This window comes from Coffea arabica, chromosome 2c, assembly GCF_036785885.1.
Source record: "Coffea arabica cultivar ET-39 chromosome 2c, Coffea Arabica ET-39 HiFi, whole genome shotgun sequence".
NCBI classification, from domain to species: Eukaryota; Viridiplantae; Streptophyta; class Magnoliopsida; order Gentianales; family Rubiaceae; genus Coffea; species Coffea arabica.
Window position 1 is genome coordinate 67,534,690 of NC_092312.1, and position 18,633 is coordinate 67,553,322.

General features: G+C 36.1%; 2 protein-coding genes and 1 long non-coding RNA gene across 3 annotated transcripts; 2 read left to right on the plus strand and 1 right to left on the minus strand.

Annotated features, from left to right (window-relative positions):
* Positions 1-1,363: 1,363 nt before the first annotated feature.
* LOC140036027 (uncharacterized) lies at positions 1,364-2,198 on the minus strand. The gene is made up of 2 exons (XR_011839926.1): positions 1,707-2,198; positions 1,364-1,572 (listed from the first exon to the last, which is right to left on the minus strand). It is a non-coding gene; the product is annotated as an uncharacterized lncRNA (long non-coding RNA).
* A 212-nt stretch (positions 2,199-2,410) lies between these two features.
* LOC140035764 (uncharacterized) lies at positions 2,411-5,607 on the plus strand. The gene is made up of 4 exons (XM_072077130.1): positions 2,411-2,867; positions 4,124-4,437; positions 5,045-5,529; positions 5,601-5,607. The coding sequence occupies exons 2-4, from the start codon at positions 4,135-4,137 to the stop codon at positions 5,605-5,607; spliced, it is 795 nt and encodes a 264-aa protein (XP_071933231.1). The 5' UTR covers positions 2,411-2,867; positions 4,124-4,134.
* Positions 5,608-6,003: 396 nt separating this feature from the next.
* Positions 6,004-18,226, plus strand: LOC140036028 (coiled-coil domain-containing protein SCD2-like). The gene is made up of 15 exons (XM_072077302.1): positions 6,004-6,078; positions 6,387-6,428; positions 6,563-6,625; positions 7,887-7,936; positions 8,015-8,042; positions 11,715-11,783; positions 11,898-12,008; positions 12,088-12,148; positions 13,817-13,930; positions 14,072-14,193; positions 15,195-15,252; positions 15,655-15,702; positions 16,342-16,382; positions 16,944-17,070; positions 18,002-18,226. Exons 1-15 carry the CDS (start codon positions 6,007-6,009, stop codon positions 18,124-18,126), a joined length of 1,131 nt encoding a protein of 376 aa, XP_071933403.1. The 5' UTR covers positions 6,004-6,006; the 3' UTR covers positions 18,127-18,226.
* Positions 18,227-18,633: the final 407 nt, after the last annotated feature.

Consider the following 18,633-nt stretch of genomic DNA (forward strand, 5'->3'; position numbering starts at 1 on the left):
CGATGCTGTTTTGGGCTTACTTAAGCATTAGCAAACGATGTCGTTTCATGTAATGAAGTCCATCAGTTAGGTAATTCGGTTGTTAACCATCTGACACAAAGTTGTTAGGATTGGTTATATAAGCGGGGCCCACATGAATGAGGAATAATAGAAATATACGTTCATTGTTTCCATTCCCTCTCCTCTGAATCTTCTCCTTTTCCTCTCTTTATTTTCAATTCCCTGCTTCTCCCCCAATTCTCCTAAACTCTACCAGTTCATCCAAGTTCAATCAACCAAATTCCAGAAACAACCTTGAGTTCGTGACAGCATTCAAGAATCAAGAACGAGAACCCACCGCCTCTCGATAATCATCACCAGACCTGCACTCGAGAAAGTCATAATGGACTTTTTTTGCCGATCCAAGAATGAACCCCTCGTGGCAAAACGCTCGAAAGAACGATCTAACAAAAAAAAAAGCCCAAAATTCTGGGCCCCTATCTAACAAAAAGAAGGAGGAATTTCCTTCAACTTTTGGATGCGTATCACCTGTTTGACAAAATACCCAAACAAAAATTGAAAAAAAAAGGACAACTGATCTATGTTTGTGCGTGTGAGGAAAGTGAAATCCCAGCAAGTACAATGCTTGCTGGAAGATAATCGTTAATTTTCCTGGTAGAAGGGAGACTTTTGAGAGATTTTGACGCGCGGGTTTTCTTTTTGTACTTTTTCTGTTTGTATGAATTCGAATTTTATTATGTGAAAGAAGCAGCAGCTGTCTGGAGTTCTCATCGATTGGGGAAGACGACCCAATTCCGGAAATCGCAATTCAAGTCCTTCAATTTTTATTTTGTAATTTATTCCTCAAAGTTTTAAGACTTTGTAATTTGACCCCGAAAACCTTGCTTTTATACCTTCAATTAGGTCCTAGGAGATTAGTTCAATTAGCTTTTTCATTTGTCAAGTTAAGTTGTAATTAATTTTATTTTCTTTTTTTAGAAGTGATGTAACCCATATGGGGCATAGGAGCATTCCAATTTTGTAATGTTTTTCTTTTTTATTTTAAGTTTGAGGAGTTAAAGGCCTTGATGATGATAAGAAATCGAAATCTGGATGAGACTTATTTCATTTCTAGTTTCATAAGTGGACTGAAAGAAGAGATCAAACCTATGATCAAGATGTTGAAACCTGCTACTCTGGCTGAAGCATTTGAACTGTCTCAGTGGCAAGAGTATGCATTGAAACTGCAGAATAAGAGTTCTAAGGAGTATCACATTTTGCGGACTACGCAAGCCTTTGCGAAATCAGGGAAGTTATTTAATTTGCCGAAGAAGCAGAATCGAACTTTTCTTGCCGAAAATTCCAAATGAAAGAGCTATGGTGCTTGTCAGAAACAATACAACCCACATTTGATATTATACAGGAAAACATACAACTCAACCACAACAAAGCTGAAAAAGACAAAGACCTATGACTTGTTTCCAACTAACTTGTATATATTCGTAGAAATAGCTATGGTGCTTGTCACAATAGCTAGAATGACTATTGCTGTTGCTATTATTCTGTCCCTTCTTGTTGAAATGCCGTGGATATCTTTGCCAAAGGAAAAAAAAAAAACAAATGGTTCAATTTAACAGCGAAATCACAAACCAAGAAAACAAGGGCAATTTAAGTTAATCTTTTGTTTTTTTCCCCTTACTATCCGCATAAGGTGGGTTCGGCAATACCTTAAAGCAATTATGCCTGGGAAGATGAAGGCAAGACAGATAGCAAAAGCTCCAATTTTTTCAGCTTGCCAACCGTGAAATTTTCCCTCAACAGCTGGAAGAGTTGGGCTTCTTTGGAGCTGCAACTGTCACTCCGTCAGGCATCAGAGATGAAGAGAGCTCGCCAGTTTCACGGCGGACTGGTCACTGGCGGAGGCGGAGGATGTGAGGCGGGACTGGTCACTGGTCAGAAAAGAGGGGAGGATGTGAGGCCGGTAGAAAAGAGGGAAGAATGAGACTGGAAGAGCTGGCGGAGGCAGGATGTGAGGCGGGACTGGTCACGGCAGAGCAAAAGAGAAAAGAGAGTGAGGGGAAAAAGAGATGTGCGGCGGTGGGTAGGTTAGGGTTGGATAAATTTGGGAACGAAAGTAGTAATATATAGGTATATATTTTTAATTATTAATTAATTAAAAACGGGTCCGGGTCGGATACGGGTCGGAATGGTATATTCCATATCCGACCCGTAAATTATTAAGAGGTAACGGGTCCGGGTCCGGGTCCGGGTCCCGGAACAATATACCTACCCGTACCCGGCAAATTCGTCCGGGTCCGGGTCCAGACCCGGACCGTTGACAGCCCTATTGCTAGGTAATCGTCAAGAGTGTTTATTTTTTCCACAATAGTTAGTTTGGAAAAGAGTGTGTACAATCATGTAATAAATTATGTATAATGAGTGAGCACTCGTACTCGCTAAAGAAGCCCAATATGATTTTAAGATTTGCTGAAAGCTGAAAGAGACATGCAACTTAGAACCGAGAAGTTAGCATTTTATAATATCAACGTATAGTTAGATTTTAGCTCCTAAAAATTTGCTAATTAGATAATTCTTAACCTTACATTGATGCATTCTTTTTACATGCCTATTTTAGTTCCTAAAAGTTAGCCAGTTTTCGACCTGATTCCCCTTTCAATTTTCCACGTTCCTATCCTACCCCTTAATATAATCCTTATATTTTTTTTAAAGTTTTTTTTCCCAAAAACGTTATAACTTGTCCGGCCCCCTTGATTCCCGCTCCCTCCTCAAAAATGTCATACTTCCTTTATCAATCACTTTCCCACATTCAAATCAGAAGTCAGAACTCCAATTTTCCCAAATAAAGCTGATAACTCTCATTATTAGAGGTACGAAATCCCACTTCATAGTTTGTCATCATGCATGCCTTATGTTGCATCTCTTTTCTTGAATTTTCATTTTCAGAAATGTGAAAATCAATTTTCTTTTTGCAGTACATTGTCGTTTTTTAATCTCAAGTGGGAAATGTTTCGTATGTAGTGATGCTTTTCATTGCTTATAGAGAATGTTAAATGAAGAATCCACCAACCTGATAACATTCCTCGCCAAAGAATTCTCGGTACTTATGTATGCGTGTGTCAAAAGTCTGTTTAGAGAATGTTTCTGTTGATTCATGGAGGTTAAAAGGTTGTTGTAGCATCATTTCGTGTGAAGGACAGTGTTGATAGGCTAGACCTGTACATTGGAAAGAAATGTAATAGGACACAAACAGTTTTAAGCAATGTCTGGAGATTCCCATTGGAGTACAAAGTAAACTTAGAACCTCCTTTTTTTTTTTCTCTCTCTTTTCGTGCTCAATGTGCCCACTAGCCTGTGCAGCCTGAGCCACTGTGCGATAGCTTGACTTAGAACTGCAATCTTTCTACGTTTAATGAGCTCAATGAGCCCGCTAGTGTGTGCAGCTTGAGCCACTACACACTAGCATAACTTACGAAGTTTTCAGCCACCCTGAACAAAACAGATTTCTCAATGTTCTGTATTCCTGATGGACAAGGAGAACTCACACCTTCAGCATAGGAGTAGGGAAATGGGCAGGAATTGGAGGATATGTTGTAGTTTTATCTCCTTTTGCTGTTAATGCTCTTCTGCATTCAAATATATATCCTTCAATTTGTAATGCTAGGAGGGAAGTTGTACATTCTAGTCAACTGTTTTCTTGAGCTGTTTGAGCAAATGAACTAATTTATCAGAAGTTTGAAGTTCACATGTTTGATCCTGTCGGTATTTGCTTATCTTTCTTATTCTATTGGAAGTTTCTTAAAGCCTGAATAGACCAATCTTATGAGGATATTATCTACAATGACTTAATCGCATGATTTAGACGCATGCATTTGAGCAATGGGCTTCAGTAGCTCTGCTTCAACAGCATCAGGAAATTTGAGAGAATTCCTTGGTTTATTAAAATGAAGAAAGCAACTCTAGGTTAGCTTGTCATTTGGAGGACTCATTCACAACAATTTAGTTTATCATAAATTAGTTATGCAGAACCTCAATAATTTGATGCGTTCATTTGGTAATCATGAAAAAGCGAGGCATGATTCTTGTCTATCTTAAACTATTGATCCAAAATTTGCTTTTAATGAAGTTATTGCCACAATGGATCGAATGAGGCCCGTGCATGTGAGGCAGGCAAGTGGATCAACCACGCCTACTTCAAATACACCTTCCTCTCCAATGAATTCAGCATTGAACCGTCACATGCGTTCGGGTTCAACTGGCAACTTCAAGAAACCACAACATACAAAAGCTGCAGCTCAGAGGCTTGCTCAGGTCATGGCACACCAGATGGCTGATGATGAAGATGATGAGGATGATCTTCTGTATGAGTACAATCCTTCAAGTCTCTCAGCAGGTATTGGGCTTGCAAGTTCAAGGCCAACAAGAGCTCGCTCTCCAATGGTAATGTTCTGATTTTGTTTTTGGTTTAATCAGGAGAAAATGTCATACTGTCTACACATTTACACTTTATCTGCATGAAGCAATAGCAACAAATGTATCTGAAGACTTAAAATTCACGACAAATTGCAGCTAAGTGTCAGCTAAGTATTTGGAACTATCAGATTCAGTTATGGCTAGAAGATATTTTTTCTTGTTTTGCTAAAGCATTCCTCTTAGAAATTACCTCAACATTTGATAGCAGAAATTTTCTTTTATGTTACGCTGCTTTTAATACTTTAAACTTGTAGATATGTTAGTTTTGTAGGAAACATGTAAGTATTGTTGTCATCTGAAACCCTTTTACAGCAGTTGTCCATTTCTTCTCTTAATCTCCTATTGCTCAAACTTGTTTTAGCATGTATACCACATAAATATTTTGAAAGCATATGTGGAGGGTGCATATTTATTGTCAATATTGGTGTGCCTTTTTCAGTTTAAACAGCAGTACTTGATTATTCATTAACATGTACTTCTCACTTGTTTAATCATCTTTCTGTAATGGCCATTTTTAGGATCACAAATTTTCCCATGATTTTAGGCCTAAAACTTTTCTGTCAACTGTTCTTAGTCAATTCGCAACCCCATGGAACAGTCTTCATCTCTGCGATCCACATCAGGTTTGCGAGCATCTCCAGCTGTTAACTCAGTGGAAAAGCAACCTTCATCAGTTCGTTCAACGGGAAACATCCGATCATCTCATTCCAATTCCTTGGAACAGATTCCCTCCAGTCATTCTCTTGTAGCTGGCCGATCAACTCAGTCCAATTCCTTGGAACAAATCCCCTCTAATTATTCTGTTGTATCTGGTCGTGCATCTCAATCAGCAAGCTCGGTTGATGAAGCGCAACCTCCATCTGCGAGTAATAATTCAGCAGTCAGTCGAACATCTCTATCCAATGGTGTTGAACAACCTCTCTCCGCTCGTTCACATAGCCGTCCAAATCTTGGTGTCAAGACAGTTCCCATGGTACCCCCCGCTGTACCACTATCACTTAGGTCCAATGTATCAGCTGTTCCAGCTGAGGTTCAACCAGAGAGTCATAAGGATAAAAGGTATTCCTTCTACAGCTTTAAGTGTTGTACATTGGGAGTTACATCTACATTGTTTTTAATGTCTTCAATAGGCAATAGCAGAATTCTTATTTCTCCCCAAGTCTTATCTACTTTTAGAACTTTTTTCGACTCAAAAACATGTCTTTGCTAATAAGTGGAAAAAAAAAGTAACTACCAATTGGTTTATCCCTTTTGACTTTGCTTAAGAATTAGAAAAGTTTAGCTTAAGTGTCTACTTGGTTTTCATTCTTCTTGGTTCAGTTGATCATAAATTCTTCAAATAAGCATATGTCCTACAGCTGTGGTTCTTACTGAATGATGTCCATGAATTGCTTCAAGCCCTTATAGTATGTCTTGTAATTTCTAGCAATTGTTACATATCATGGTTTAAGTAAGACTAAACTCTTTCTATTTTACTAATGCTTATGCAAACTGTAGCTCTCATTCTCTGAATTTCGCTGCACAACCAGGTTATCTATGGATTTTGGAACTTTCAAATACAAAGAAGCTGGCCAACAATTGTCCTCCTCTTCTGACCTACAAGATCAGGTCTGTTGATCTATCCATAAATTAAATCTGCCTTTGACAAATAACGTGTTTTTCTCCTGTATAGAGATGAATCATTCTTGATCCTACAATTCTTGTGATGCACATTTATGACATCATAATCACATGGTCTTGATCTCCATAATGGACTTCTAGAAACTGCTTAGGAAAGTTATAACTAATGATCATTGGTAGAGTAGTAACTTTCAAAAGAAAATATGTAGGTGTAGTAATGCATGTATTTTAATTGATGTTTACAGCATTAGTTCATAGATTTTGAAGATACTAATGAGGTTCAATTCAAATTGCAGATTGACATGCTCCAAGAAGAAAATGAAAGTTTAAGTGAAAAGGTGAGTCTGGTTGATTTCGTGCTTCACCCCTTGTTCTCTTATATTGGTTATTTCAAATGCCTGGTTAGGAGGATGTTTTGCCACTGGATGTACAATATTTTATCCTACTTCCATCTTAATATTTTCTTTTTCAGGTTCGACTTGCAGAGGAAAGATGTGATGAAGCAGAAGCTAGAGTTAAGCAGCTTGAGAAACAGGTAATCCTGCAAAGGGATCATCCAACATATTGTTGCAATGCCATCTGCATTTTATAATACTGGTAGTTTTTCCAGTTGAGTCAAAGTTGATTGTTTTGAGTGCTTATCCTGCTTGATTTTGTAAAATTCCTTTTTTATTGACAAAGTGTGAAAAACGGCAAACAGGTTATAAAGCTATGTGAAGAATTTGTATAAAAGGAGAGTTAACATCTTACAATAAGTTTTAATAGGATTTGAAAAGTTGCATATAGCTTTGTCATCAGTTGGGCCCTTTCTCTACCTTTCATGCATACTTTTTGAACAGAAATTACTGAATAGATTTAGGAGTTTCTATCCATTGTAAAAATAGTTTTTCTTCCCTTCCACGCTGTGCCAGTGGAGCCAAATTCTCCCTCTCTGGCATGTGTCTTGCAATGCCTCCAGAAAGCTCTGTCCAAGTGATGGATTTTTATTGGATTCGAAATAAGGCAGATAAATCTGGCTGTTTCAGAAAAAACCACACAATGAAATGTAGATTGCCTACATTTCTTGACTCCCAAATCATGTGCATCAATTACTTACCTAGCAATATTACTATAGTGCAATCTGCAGTCGCAAATAATTTGTAAGGATATTCTATGGGTCTTTCCAGAGGATAAGATGCCCCTCTTTTGCGTAGGAATGCTTTCCCCAAATTGACTCTATGTACTATAGCAACTACTTTTAGAAGAATGTTCTATAGCATTTAGTTTCAGCGGCTGCTCTTACCTTTCAGGCTCCAATGCTTCTCCTAAATCTGATGCTTTTTCTGACTTCACTCTGATAGATTCAATTAATCTGTTCCTAGTAATTGAAAGTTAAGTGAAACTGTCACGATGGTGTCTATTTACTATTCATCTTCCTAAGCTATACCACCTTCAGCCTCACATGGATGTGTTTCCCTCACTGATTTTCATCCCACTTGATGCTATACCAAAACTGCAAACATGATTTTTACCTGCCTGTTCCTAAGTATGCCCTTCTTGTGAGGCCGTATTTCAAATAGAATTGTTAGTTATAAGTTTTGCTAGTGGGAACCTCTGAGACTTTGCTCTTGTGATAGTGCCCAGTGCTGTCTAAACAAAATGGTTCTTCTTAACAATCATCTATGATGATGTCATTTATCTTTCGTCCTACATATGTTCTTACTGGCACCAATGATTAGCAACTTTCTAGAATGATGTTGTTTGGCTACTATGTTTGAAATGCTAAGTTGTTCATGGCAAGAAGTTTGTGTTGTTAGATTGCAAATCTCGGAGAAGGGACATCATTAGAAGCTCGTCTCTTGAGCAGGCAAGATTTTAAACTCTAACATATCTATCTTCACAATTGCCTTCTCAATAATGAAATTTCTTTGATTTTGCATCACAGGAAAGAAGCAGCTCTACAACAAAGGGAGGTATGTACAATGAGAAAGCTGTTATGATTCGAGGAAAGTAACTGCCATTTTTGGTTTATATCTGTTGTCTAAGGTGCATTGTTATAGTTTTATCAAATGCACATTGCTTACATTCTGTTTTCATGTGAGTCTTTGTGGCTGCATCTTCAGCTCTCATTAGGCCTAATTATTTACTTGTACCAAGTTGCAGATGTTTTTTACAGTGTACAAAGGATGTTGCTTCGATTATGCAATATTTCTCCTTTCCATCCTGGACATTATCTTTATCTAAAGTGGATAGTGGACTTGGAATGACATGTGATTTGATTGTGTAGAGAATAAAACTGAGTTTCATTCATTTCTTTAAGCGCTCAATCTTTTAGCTTTCATGATAAGAAGCTCTCATTCATCTCAAACCCTTGACCTGCTAGAAGGCATAGTGTGATCTGAAGATGAACCCTCCCTGAGGAAAGAGTTACTGTGCCTGGTATCATCTTATTTGCAGCAGGATACTTTTGTTGATCCTTGTAGATGCTTCACTTTTTACTTGCTTCAAATGAACCTTGGGATGTTGATGTTGAGCTTATTTATTGTGAAATTAATGAAATTGGCAGTTTGATGCAACGAACAAAAGAAGTTACTCCAGAACACAAATTTTTATGTTGTTGAAGGTCCAGCATTTTTAACTGAATCCAGTTTTCTTAATAATTTGAGTTGGTCTTCTAGTTGTCTTAGATCATAGGATTCTAGCAAGATACGTTTCTGATAGCTCTTGCTAGTATGTAGACTGAGGAAATATTCATTTACTTGAGAATATTTGATAGAATAATCAATAGTAAGTGTATGCATTTCCCCCTTCTAAGCCTATGGCTATATTAAGATGGAATAATTTTTGAAAACATTGTTTAAGAAAACTTCAGGCACATTCTCCAACAACCATCTTATGTCAGATACCATACATCCAAAAATAAATTACAGTACTACTTTTATGAAAACATTTAGAACATTGGATAACTATTTTTGGGTGACTGTTTAGTAGAAGCCGTTTACATGGTTGTCAGCGCTTTAAATGCTAGTTTAAGATGAAAGATCTTCTGTCTAATTTAGAAGCACTAGCTTGCCAGGTCAATGTGGCTTTGAAAAGGTTTTCTTTTGATAGTTATAAGTAGTGCTAGTAAATGGTTGCAGACATTCTACAGTCTCATAAGGCGGATTTGCTGAAGTTTTAGTTCATGGGAAAAATTACAATTGGCTTCTGTATTGAAATCTTTTGTAGGTTTCATGGTAAACTGACTGCACCTGAATATTCCATCAGCACTATTCTTGATAGCAAACAAAGCCTTTGCTAGTTCTCTGACAGATTCAGATATTTTACTGGAGAGTTCTATTATTTTGCTTTGATAATTATAGAAGTTTGAGTTATGTTGTCCAATGATATTGTCTCAGACCTAATCTTGGTTTATCCTCTTTAACTCTTATAACAATAAAAAGTTCTTGATTTACTGGTTAAGAGAGTCTTACTTGCGTTTGGCTCCACATGCAAATGGGTACAAGTATGAAAGTCCATTTTGAAGACATTGGCGTGTTGGATGAAAGGCTAAGAGAAATCCACAAGTTAAAGCACAATGGAAGATATCGTGGGACTATTTGATTGAAATAGAAACGCCAATGCAATTGAATTTGCAATTTCCATATATTATAGGGAGAATATCGAATCAAAAGCAAAAAGAAAAGCTTTGCACTAGGTTTTCTATTGTGCTCAAAGCGAAGAAAGATTGTTGGAACTTAGCTGTAAAGTTTCAAGATAAGCATATGTTTTGATCTTGGTTAGTCACTTTATTAAAGCTTTCTGTATGAAATGTACGTACGAACTTATGGTCTTATGTTTCTATTGAGGTGCTCCTATGTTATTGTTGCCCAATATGACAAATCCGTGTAAGGTAATATTATCATGACGACGCAAAGATGAGAGTATTAGATTTTAGGGCCTAGCAGGTTCTCTAGAGCTATAACATAATAGGAGTGTACTAATTACGTAAGTGGATCCATACTGGCGGTTTTTTCTTGTTTCTTCAAGTTGATCATGGCTTTCTTCAAAGATAGAAGCTGTTTGTTAAGTGATAACAATGCTAGTTTGCATCACCTTCCAATTTGCGAAGGTTGTATCCCTTCTCTCAACCTACAGGGTTTCTGATCTGCAGGCAGTAGTATTATGCAGTTTTATTACCTATTCAATTGGTCCTGGAGTTTATTATTAACATCCATATTTTTTAAATGATCTGTACTCTTGACCATAAGAAATAAGCCAAAGTTATCTCTAGTCATTACTGTTCATCTAGTTATCAAATTGTTTTTTGACCAGGGCCTGTTTCGTTCTTCCACTCTGTGGCATCATTATTGGAAATCTCTCTGTGTCAGGATTCCTCTTCTATAGTTCTGCACTTAAATCTGATGTCTTCTGAACAAAGTCTGAATCCAATGTTAACTACTTGACACCTTCATGATCTAGACTGAAACAACTAAGCCTCAAAAAGTACTCATTTGTATCCTTACGAATTGATGTTGGATTCACTTTAGGTGATAATCATTTGTAAGGAAAAGGTATTATTCTTATACTAATGTAAGCTGTGGTATTATTTTTCCTTATACTAATGTAAGGAAAAGGTATTATTTTTCCTTATACTAATGTAAGTTGAATGCAGTATTATTCTTATCCATTTATTTGTGGTCCTTTTGGCTACATGAAAAGGTATTGTATTGAAATGTTTTCGAGGGTCTTTGATTTATTTGACGAATAATGCAAAGAAAGACATTGCACTGCAATGTTTTCTAGGTTCTTCATTTCCACGGTGAGGACATTAGCCTACGAGTATAACTGACATGAAATGAATATTAGTTATCTCTTCTTAATGGCTTTTCATAACTAGATGATGACAGAATTCTCTCTAGCTCTAATGATTTCAAAGCTTAATTTGATGACTTTATTTTTTTCTTTTCCTATTTTAACCTGTATTTGGTTTTGAATTTGTAAAGCATTTAATCTTCTTGCATGATATGACTAGATTGTTTCAAGAAATCACTTAATTTTACTTGTTTGGCACCTAATCAGATTACTGAAATAGTTGGAGAAGTGAGCATCTTTTCCTCCAAGGAGTTGACTATTTAATTGGTTGAAGCTGATACTGATAGGCATATATTAGGTCTGAAAACTACAGATGATGTATTAGTGTGAAATTTTAGAATCATATAAGTAGAGAAGCTGTATAACAGGATTAGTGACACAGAAATGCTGATCAACTGAGGTGAAGGAACATCACCGTGCTCTTCCTGGATGAATTGTTTGTACATGTCACAGTTATACTTGCAACAGAGTGATCGAACATCGTGCTTTCTACAGAATAAGTGTTAGCTCTCAAGAAGCAAACACAGAAAATAATTGTCATGGACAGTAGGCACAGCTTTCCATGCACCAAACACGGCAAAAGATCTTTATAACTATATTTGGGCCCTAATCAGTAGTTTTCATTTGAAGTAGATCTTTTTTTTTAATATTTAATTTTCTTTAGGGAGATTTCGCCATGGTGAATGTTCTTTTGTTAAACTTGTTGCGCATGTAATGTAGATGCATAAGTACTTATTTTAGATACTTAAGTTCAACCTTGAATATCTGCAAATTATGCATTTTACCTGCAGGCTGCTCTGAAAGTTGCAGCACAATATGCTGGACAAGGTGAGATTGAAGCATTGCGTACAGAAGCTGAGGTATGAAAACTTCTATCTTGTACATTTTGCTAATGACATTTTCTGAGTCTTTTATGTTCTCAAGTAATATAAGATGCATGGTAGCATGTTTTTAATTTTGTAACTTTGAAATAGACTGCTAGAGATGAAGCAAATTCTGCTCTGGAGCAGCTACATGAGGCTGAAAGAGAAGTTAAGTTACTCAGAACAATGACACACAGAATGATACTGACTCAGGAAGAGATGGTATATTGTTTGTGCCATTGTTCATTGGATGTTTATTGATTTGTTTATGTGTCATATGATTTACTGTCTTACACCTTAGGAAGAGGTTGTTCTAAAGAGGTGTTGGCTCGCTCGGTATTGGAGTTTATGTGTCCAATATGGTAAGTTCATTTAGCAAATAGTTTAAAATCATAAGAAGCTGATTCATCATTGTCTTCCGTTCAATTAATGTCATGGATGGCTTGATTAAATGGAAACTGAACAGAGAATTCTTTCCATCCCTCATTACAAGTTCTATGTGCTTACTCATATTAAGTTATCCATTAAATCTATTTCATATCAATATAAATACTTGTGTTTCCTCTGTGTAAACTAAAATCAGCTTTGTGACGGAAAGAAAGGCGTTGAACAATTGAACTAGACATATAAAATCCCTGAAATTACAGATACAAAAGCTTTCCACCTGAAACCATTTGAGGAAAAGGGGGAAAAGAAAATTAAAGTACTGTTTAATGCAGACGGTTTAGAGAAATTTTCCAACTCTTATGTAATTGTGAAAGAATCCTCAGGGAGCAGATTCAGCTCACATGAATCCGTAGCCTTCTACAGCTAAAAAGCCCACTCTTTATCCAGTTGCTTTTGGCATCTCTCTTAGACTATATAATTGATTGCAGTCATCTGAGTTATCTTTTGCACTCATTTATAAGATCTTTCCACTATAATAATGCTGAATCCAAGACAAGTAAGCAAGTTTTTCCATATTATAGATTAAAAAAAACCAGCCCATTTTTCCTCAAAAAAAGATTGGAGTGAATAACATCGTCAGACCGCAAACTTTTCCTCATCAAGATTAGAAGAATACTTGTAACTAGTTTCTAAGTGAGTCTGAAAAGGTCTAAATACCATGTACACTTGCAATATTACTTTGTAGAGGTGGTCAAGGCCTCATGTCATGTCAGCTGGTAGCTGACTTTGCAAAACTAGCATACAGTCTGTGTATTGGTTTACATCAATGGCAACATTGGTATAACCGATTTGCTATCACAAGTTCCCTTTTGAGTACCATCTATGCTAAGGAAGAGAAACTGGGGACTCTGGGATACCATCTTGCCATTTACTGTCTTCTCAAATCCATTTGATGCTGGAGCACATAGACCTTCTTGTTATTTAATCCTACAACTGATTGGTTAAGCAGTTCATTCAGAGATTATTCTTGTAATGTATTATCCATGTGCAGCATATTTCTTATGATAGGAAACTGTGTTGTCTTGCAGCCCTATTATTATTCTTTTTATATGCTGCAGCAACAGTTATTTCTTCTAGTTAACATAGAATCTTAATTCTCTTGTGGTTTTCTGAACCCTTAAAACTATACAATATAGTACTTTCTCTTCAATAGTCTACTTTCTGAACCCTTAAAACTACACAATATAGTACTTTCTCTTCAACAACATACATTGATCGTCTGTAATTCTCCCACCACATTTCTACAACACATGGCCTTAGTCCACTACTTGTATTGGCCAAATCAACTTTAGGTCTTATTTGCCCTGAGGCGTAATACATATACTTCCTTGGTTACCCCATTTGGTCAATGAGTTAGACAGCTGATTACCATATAGATTCTGCAATTTGGAATAGAAGTGAAGACTTTTCAAATGCTATTCTCTTCTTCACCGTATTTAATGTTTAGGTAACAATGTCTAAACCACATTCACTTCTGGTCTTTCCTTAGGCAAGGGGATTATATGTCAAGGAACACCCAAAAACAGAATCAATTTTCTGTTTCTCTTCTGTGAGAGGTTGGTGATTCAAACTTGTTTTTATAGGTATTCACGCAGAGCTAGCTCCAGCTAGACATAAATATTGGTCCTCTTTTGCCCCACTTCCCAATGAAGTTGTCTTAGCGACTGGCGAGAGAGCAAAAAATGAAAATGCCTCGGGTAAAGTCTCTTACTCTGCTTGACAGAATGAAAGAAGAAAACAAGTTTCATGTTTTTTGCTTTAAATAATTATCAACTGGATCGTTTTATGTTCTTAGATTTGCCTTTGTTGCCTTCTCATATCTCTTCTATCATCTCCAGTAAATAATGATGTAGAGGAGAGAGACAAAGTTATAAAGGATAATCATGAACTTTCATCAGAAGGAAGTGTGGAAAGCATGCTTTTTGTGGAGAAAGGTCTGCGAGAACTGACATCACTCAAGGTTTTGACAAATACTTCTTGCCATGCTGTATGCTAGGTTTCTCATTTGCTGAAACTAATGCCTGTGGTACCTGTCACGTTCCTTGAAAGCTTAAATTTGTCTGAAAAGCTTTCAAGATACGTAGGTTATAATCTCTTTCATTAGTTTGTTTTAGTACAAAAATGTGATAAACTGAAAATTGACATGCAAATGTCCTCATGCTTTGGAAACCCTACAACTAACAAGGACTTTACATGATCTAAAACATATGGGAATTGGTACATCATATTTTCATAGAGTAATCAGCAAATATCAACTTTTATATGGTGGAAAATGTTTTGTAACCACAATTACATTGAGTAGCACTAAATTATCATTGTATCACTGAGCTTGCCACACTAATAGAACATATCTGCTTCAATCGTCCATTCTTGATTTCTTAGTATCTTTCAAACCTTTTTATGAGTCGGACATTGACTAAATATTTGTAGAAAAATGCAGACTCAGAAAAATGATCTACATCTGGTAGTTTCTTACATAAATACTAATGTCTTTGCTGTAAACGTTGTCCAGATGTTCATGACAATAATGGAACTAAAGTTCCCTTATTAGGTTAAACAGTGAAAAAAGCACTTTTGGTGTTAGGCTTAAATGAGAACCAACTATTGTGATTAATCATGAAGCCGGTCTACCATTGAACTGTTTTTATGTGGTCATTTGTGGCATAACATTCCTTATGCTTATCCCCATATGGATTACCTGTTTGATTTTAATTCAATGTTTGACATGTGTTCAATCATATCAAGTGGCTGGTCCAAATATTAGTTCCACCTTCTTAAGTTTGATTGCATTATACTTTTAAACCTCTCTTGACTGAAGTTGACTAAAAAGAACAAATATCTACGCATCATTTTCTGTTACTTTATGTGCACTTCATATCACTTGCCTCCTTATTTGGAGGTTTGCTTGAGGATTCATTGTACATCTTGGTGTAGTTATTTGAATTCATTTCCCTGTCAAAGGTAGAAGAGGCAATAGCTGTTGCAATGGCCAAAAAGAGACGTCCAAGTCTAATAAAAGGTATTAATCTAGATTTTGTTTAGCCAAAGTATATCTAATAGTCAGTATATGATTCCTGCATCCCAGCATATGATGTATAGAAAAAGTTTCATGCAGGTAGGTCATGTGCAAAGCTGAAGGGCTTAGGTTAGAAAGACATAGAAACCATAGAGAAAGAGTGCCAGACATGGGAAATAGTACATAAAAAATTAAAAAGAGATAGGAAATACCATCACATAATGCGATTCATGGAACTATTTCTTTTGCCTCAATCTATAGTTTTTTTTTTTTTTCACACGAGTCATCATATAAGTATCCCATCTGGTATTTTTTCAATGAAATGATCTACTTTCGTTTCAGTTATTATTTCATTTATCAATCCCATTTGTCAGTAATTTTCCTCTTCTCTTGGTATGCCTGTAGATGAGTTGAGACTACCAATTGAAGGCCAGCATTTTGCAGAAGCATTTGGTAAGTGACATCAATAACACCGATTGAGTACCATTAGTGCCTGATCTTCTTCTTTAGTTCATCCAACTTTACTGATGACGGTTCTCTATCAAGGGACACATAAACATGAGCCTTGGCCAACTGATATGTCGACTTTTGCAGATTGCTTAACAATGTCATTCTATGCTCTTTGTCCCAGTTATTGTGATCTATAGAGGAGTTTTGAACGCCAGAAACAAAGTTTTTGATTTTACTCTTTAAATTGCGAAGCCTGGTAAAATGAGTAGTTTTAAGCAGCAATAAGTCAATCAACAAGAATATCCTTGGACAATTAGCTAAACATGCATGGACTAATGAATCAACTATTGCAGTTTCATAGTTATTGTTATCAATACCTGTTACGTAGGACTTACTTTTGACTCTACGTTGTGGATACTTATAAATACATTGTTACATGATGCGAAGGGATTCTAAATGAAACGGCAGTGTTCTTGTTATGTATGACTGAGATTTGGCATGAGGGAGATCACATATGACGGCCGTTTGTACCTAATGTAGACATGAAATGCATCAATCCAGATACTTCTATTAATATCGAATTCATTTTGGAAGGAACTTTGAACCTAATTATGCAATCTATTCTTGTTGCTTATACTTCAGAACTAAGCCCAGAGGAGTCTGAAGATGTACGTTTCAAGGAGGTATATTCATAAAGCTCTTTGTTTTCTTATTCTGTATTGAGTTTCTTGGTTGGTTATGTATTAGCCATATAGATTTTGTGAGACGATTAGACGTAAAGCTAACAACTTAATGAGACTCTCTCTTTCTCTCTCTCTCGAACAGACAACAAGTGTCAAGGTCTTTACATATCTGTTTGTGCGTGTGTATTTCCACTTATATATGGCAGGGATGCAGACAAATCAATGTAGTCATATAATAGGTCCTGAAATTGGTTGCCTGTTAATTTTAGAAGAATGAAGTCAGAACCTTGTAGTATTGTTTATAGTAAAACTCAAAACTCCTCAAATTGTCTTCAATAAACTGCAGCAGACTATTGTTTATAGTAAAAGGAGTTCAGTAGCAAACGAATGAAAAATTTTGTACTTCTGTACTTTGCACATTTGAAATTGATCCACGGGTAACAATATTATCAATAGGCTTGAATAGAGCTTAAAGTGGAATTTCTCAATTCTATTAGTAAAATCTTTGAATCACATTCACATGATGCATCAGAAGCTTGGATGGATTTGTAACCCTTGCAGGCTTGGCTCGCTTATTTCTGGAGAAGGGCAAAGAATCATGGAGTGGAGCCAGACATTGCAGAGGAACGATTGCAATTTTGGATCAGTCAGGGAAATGGGGTTCCTAACTCAAACACTGCAGTTGATGGTACGCATAGATGCACCCCTGATTGCACTTGTTTGCTAATGAAAGCATGAATTTTAGTATGAGATCCAAATATAAGTGGGGAAATATTTTCTTTGTAGTTCTATTCAGTCTCTTATTGTTATTCCATGCCAATGAGCATATATTTTACTGTCATTCCTTTACTATCAACCTTATTGATGTTTTCTTTCTGTATCTGATAGAGTTCCAGGCCTTACTTTCATATTAGGCTTAGAAGTTTGCTTTCATACCAATGGCTTGCATGCTTTAATACAGTTTCAATTGCTATCATGGAAGCTTCAGCTATTAGAGATAAGGGTACTTGGTTTGTTTAGGCATCAATGAGAGAATTGAAAATATGCAGGCAAAATGTAGTCAAAATTTTCATTTTTGTATGTTCTACCAACTGGCTAGGTCTGTCTGTCCTGGATCCAGTGTGCACAACTGCAACCCCATTATAGGCCATTTGATGTCCTAAAAAATCAGCCCGTGAATATTTAGGTAGATACAGTTTACGGGTTTAACTTATAAACCATGTGTTATATGTAACAATCTATATGTTTTTTTACATTATCATACGTCACTCAACACTACTTTTCTTACATCATCATTCACTATTAAAAACGTGTTGCTATTTCATATACCATATACTTTACAAAATGAGCTCGTAGACCGAATCTACTTTAAGTATTTTCTAGTTAGCCCAATTATTTTTAAGAGTGTGTCAAGATAGACATTCCCTCTCAAGTAGCTACTTTCTTGTGTTCAATTGCTACTTATTGTTTAAAATGTCATGGTTATTATCTTGTTTTTAGTAATTACCGGTCTTCTCTTTTAACATTACCATTGGTAGCCATTTATTTTGTTCTCTCTTCTTGACCAAGCATTGCAATGATATAAAAACCTTAACATAATTTTTGCCCTCATTTTGTAGCTGAACGTGGACTCATTGAGCTCAAGAAGTTGGGAATTGAAATTCAATTGTGGGAAGAATCTCGAAAGATGATTGATCCTTACTCCAACCATAAGACACAGATGGACTACGAGCTTCAACATTAAGCAAATCTTTCTTTTTCTTTTCCTTAAGTATTTTAACTATTGAAATTTTGTGAGCCATTTCCCTTGCAAAGTGCCTTGAGTCCTTAGATGAATGCTTTGTCCTCGTTCATTTGTGTTTATTTGAATGTTGTATACATCATTTAATAACATTTTTATGTAATGAAAACACAAATTTTGAATCAACGTGAGAGTCATTTAATAAAAATATAGGATCAGAGTATTATTCTATTGGTATAACGTTAGATATGGCAGAGTCATTATGATGCTTAAAAGAGTGGGATCGAGAAGGGTTGAGTTGTGTTTGATAGTAAAATGGGAGGAATTATAAGTAGCATGTTTTGAATTTAAGACCTTCAACTAATAAAAAAAAAAGTGGAATCACCAAAATTTGATGGGTGTATCTGTATTTGTCGATACTAATGGTTTATTTACAAAGAAAATAATAATGTAATCCACTTGCTAATTCCTTACTTCCTAATCATGCAATTGCATATACACTTCAATTTT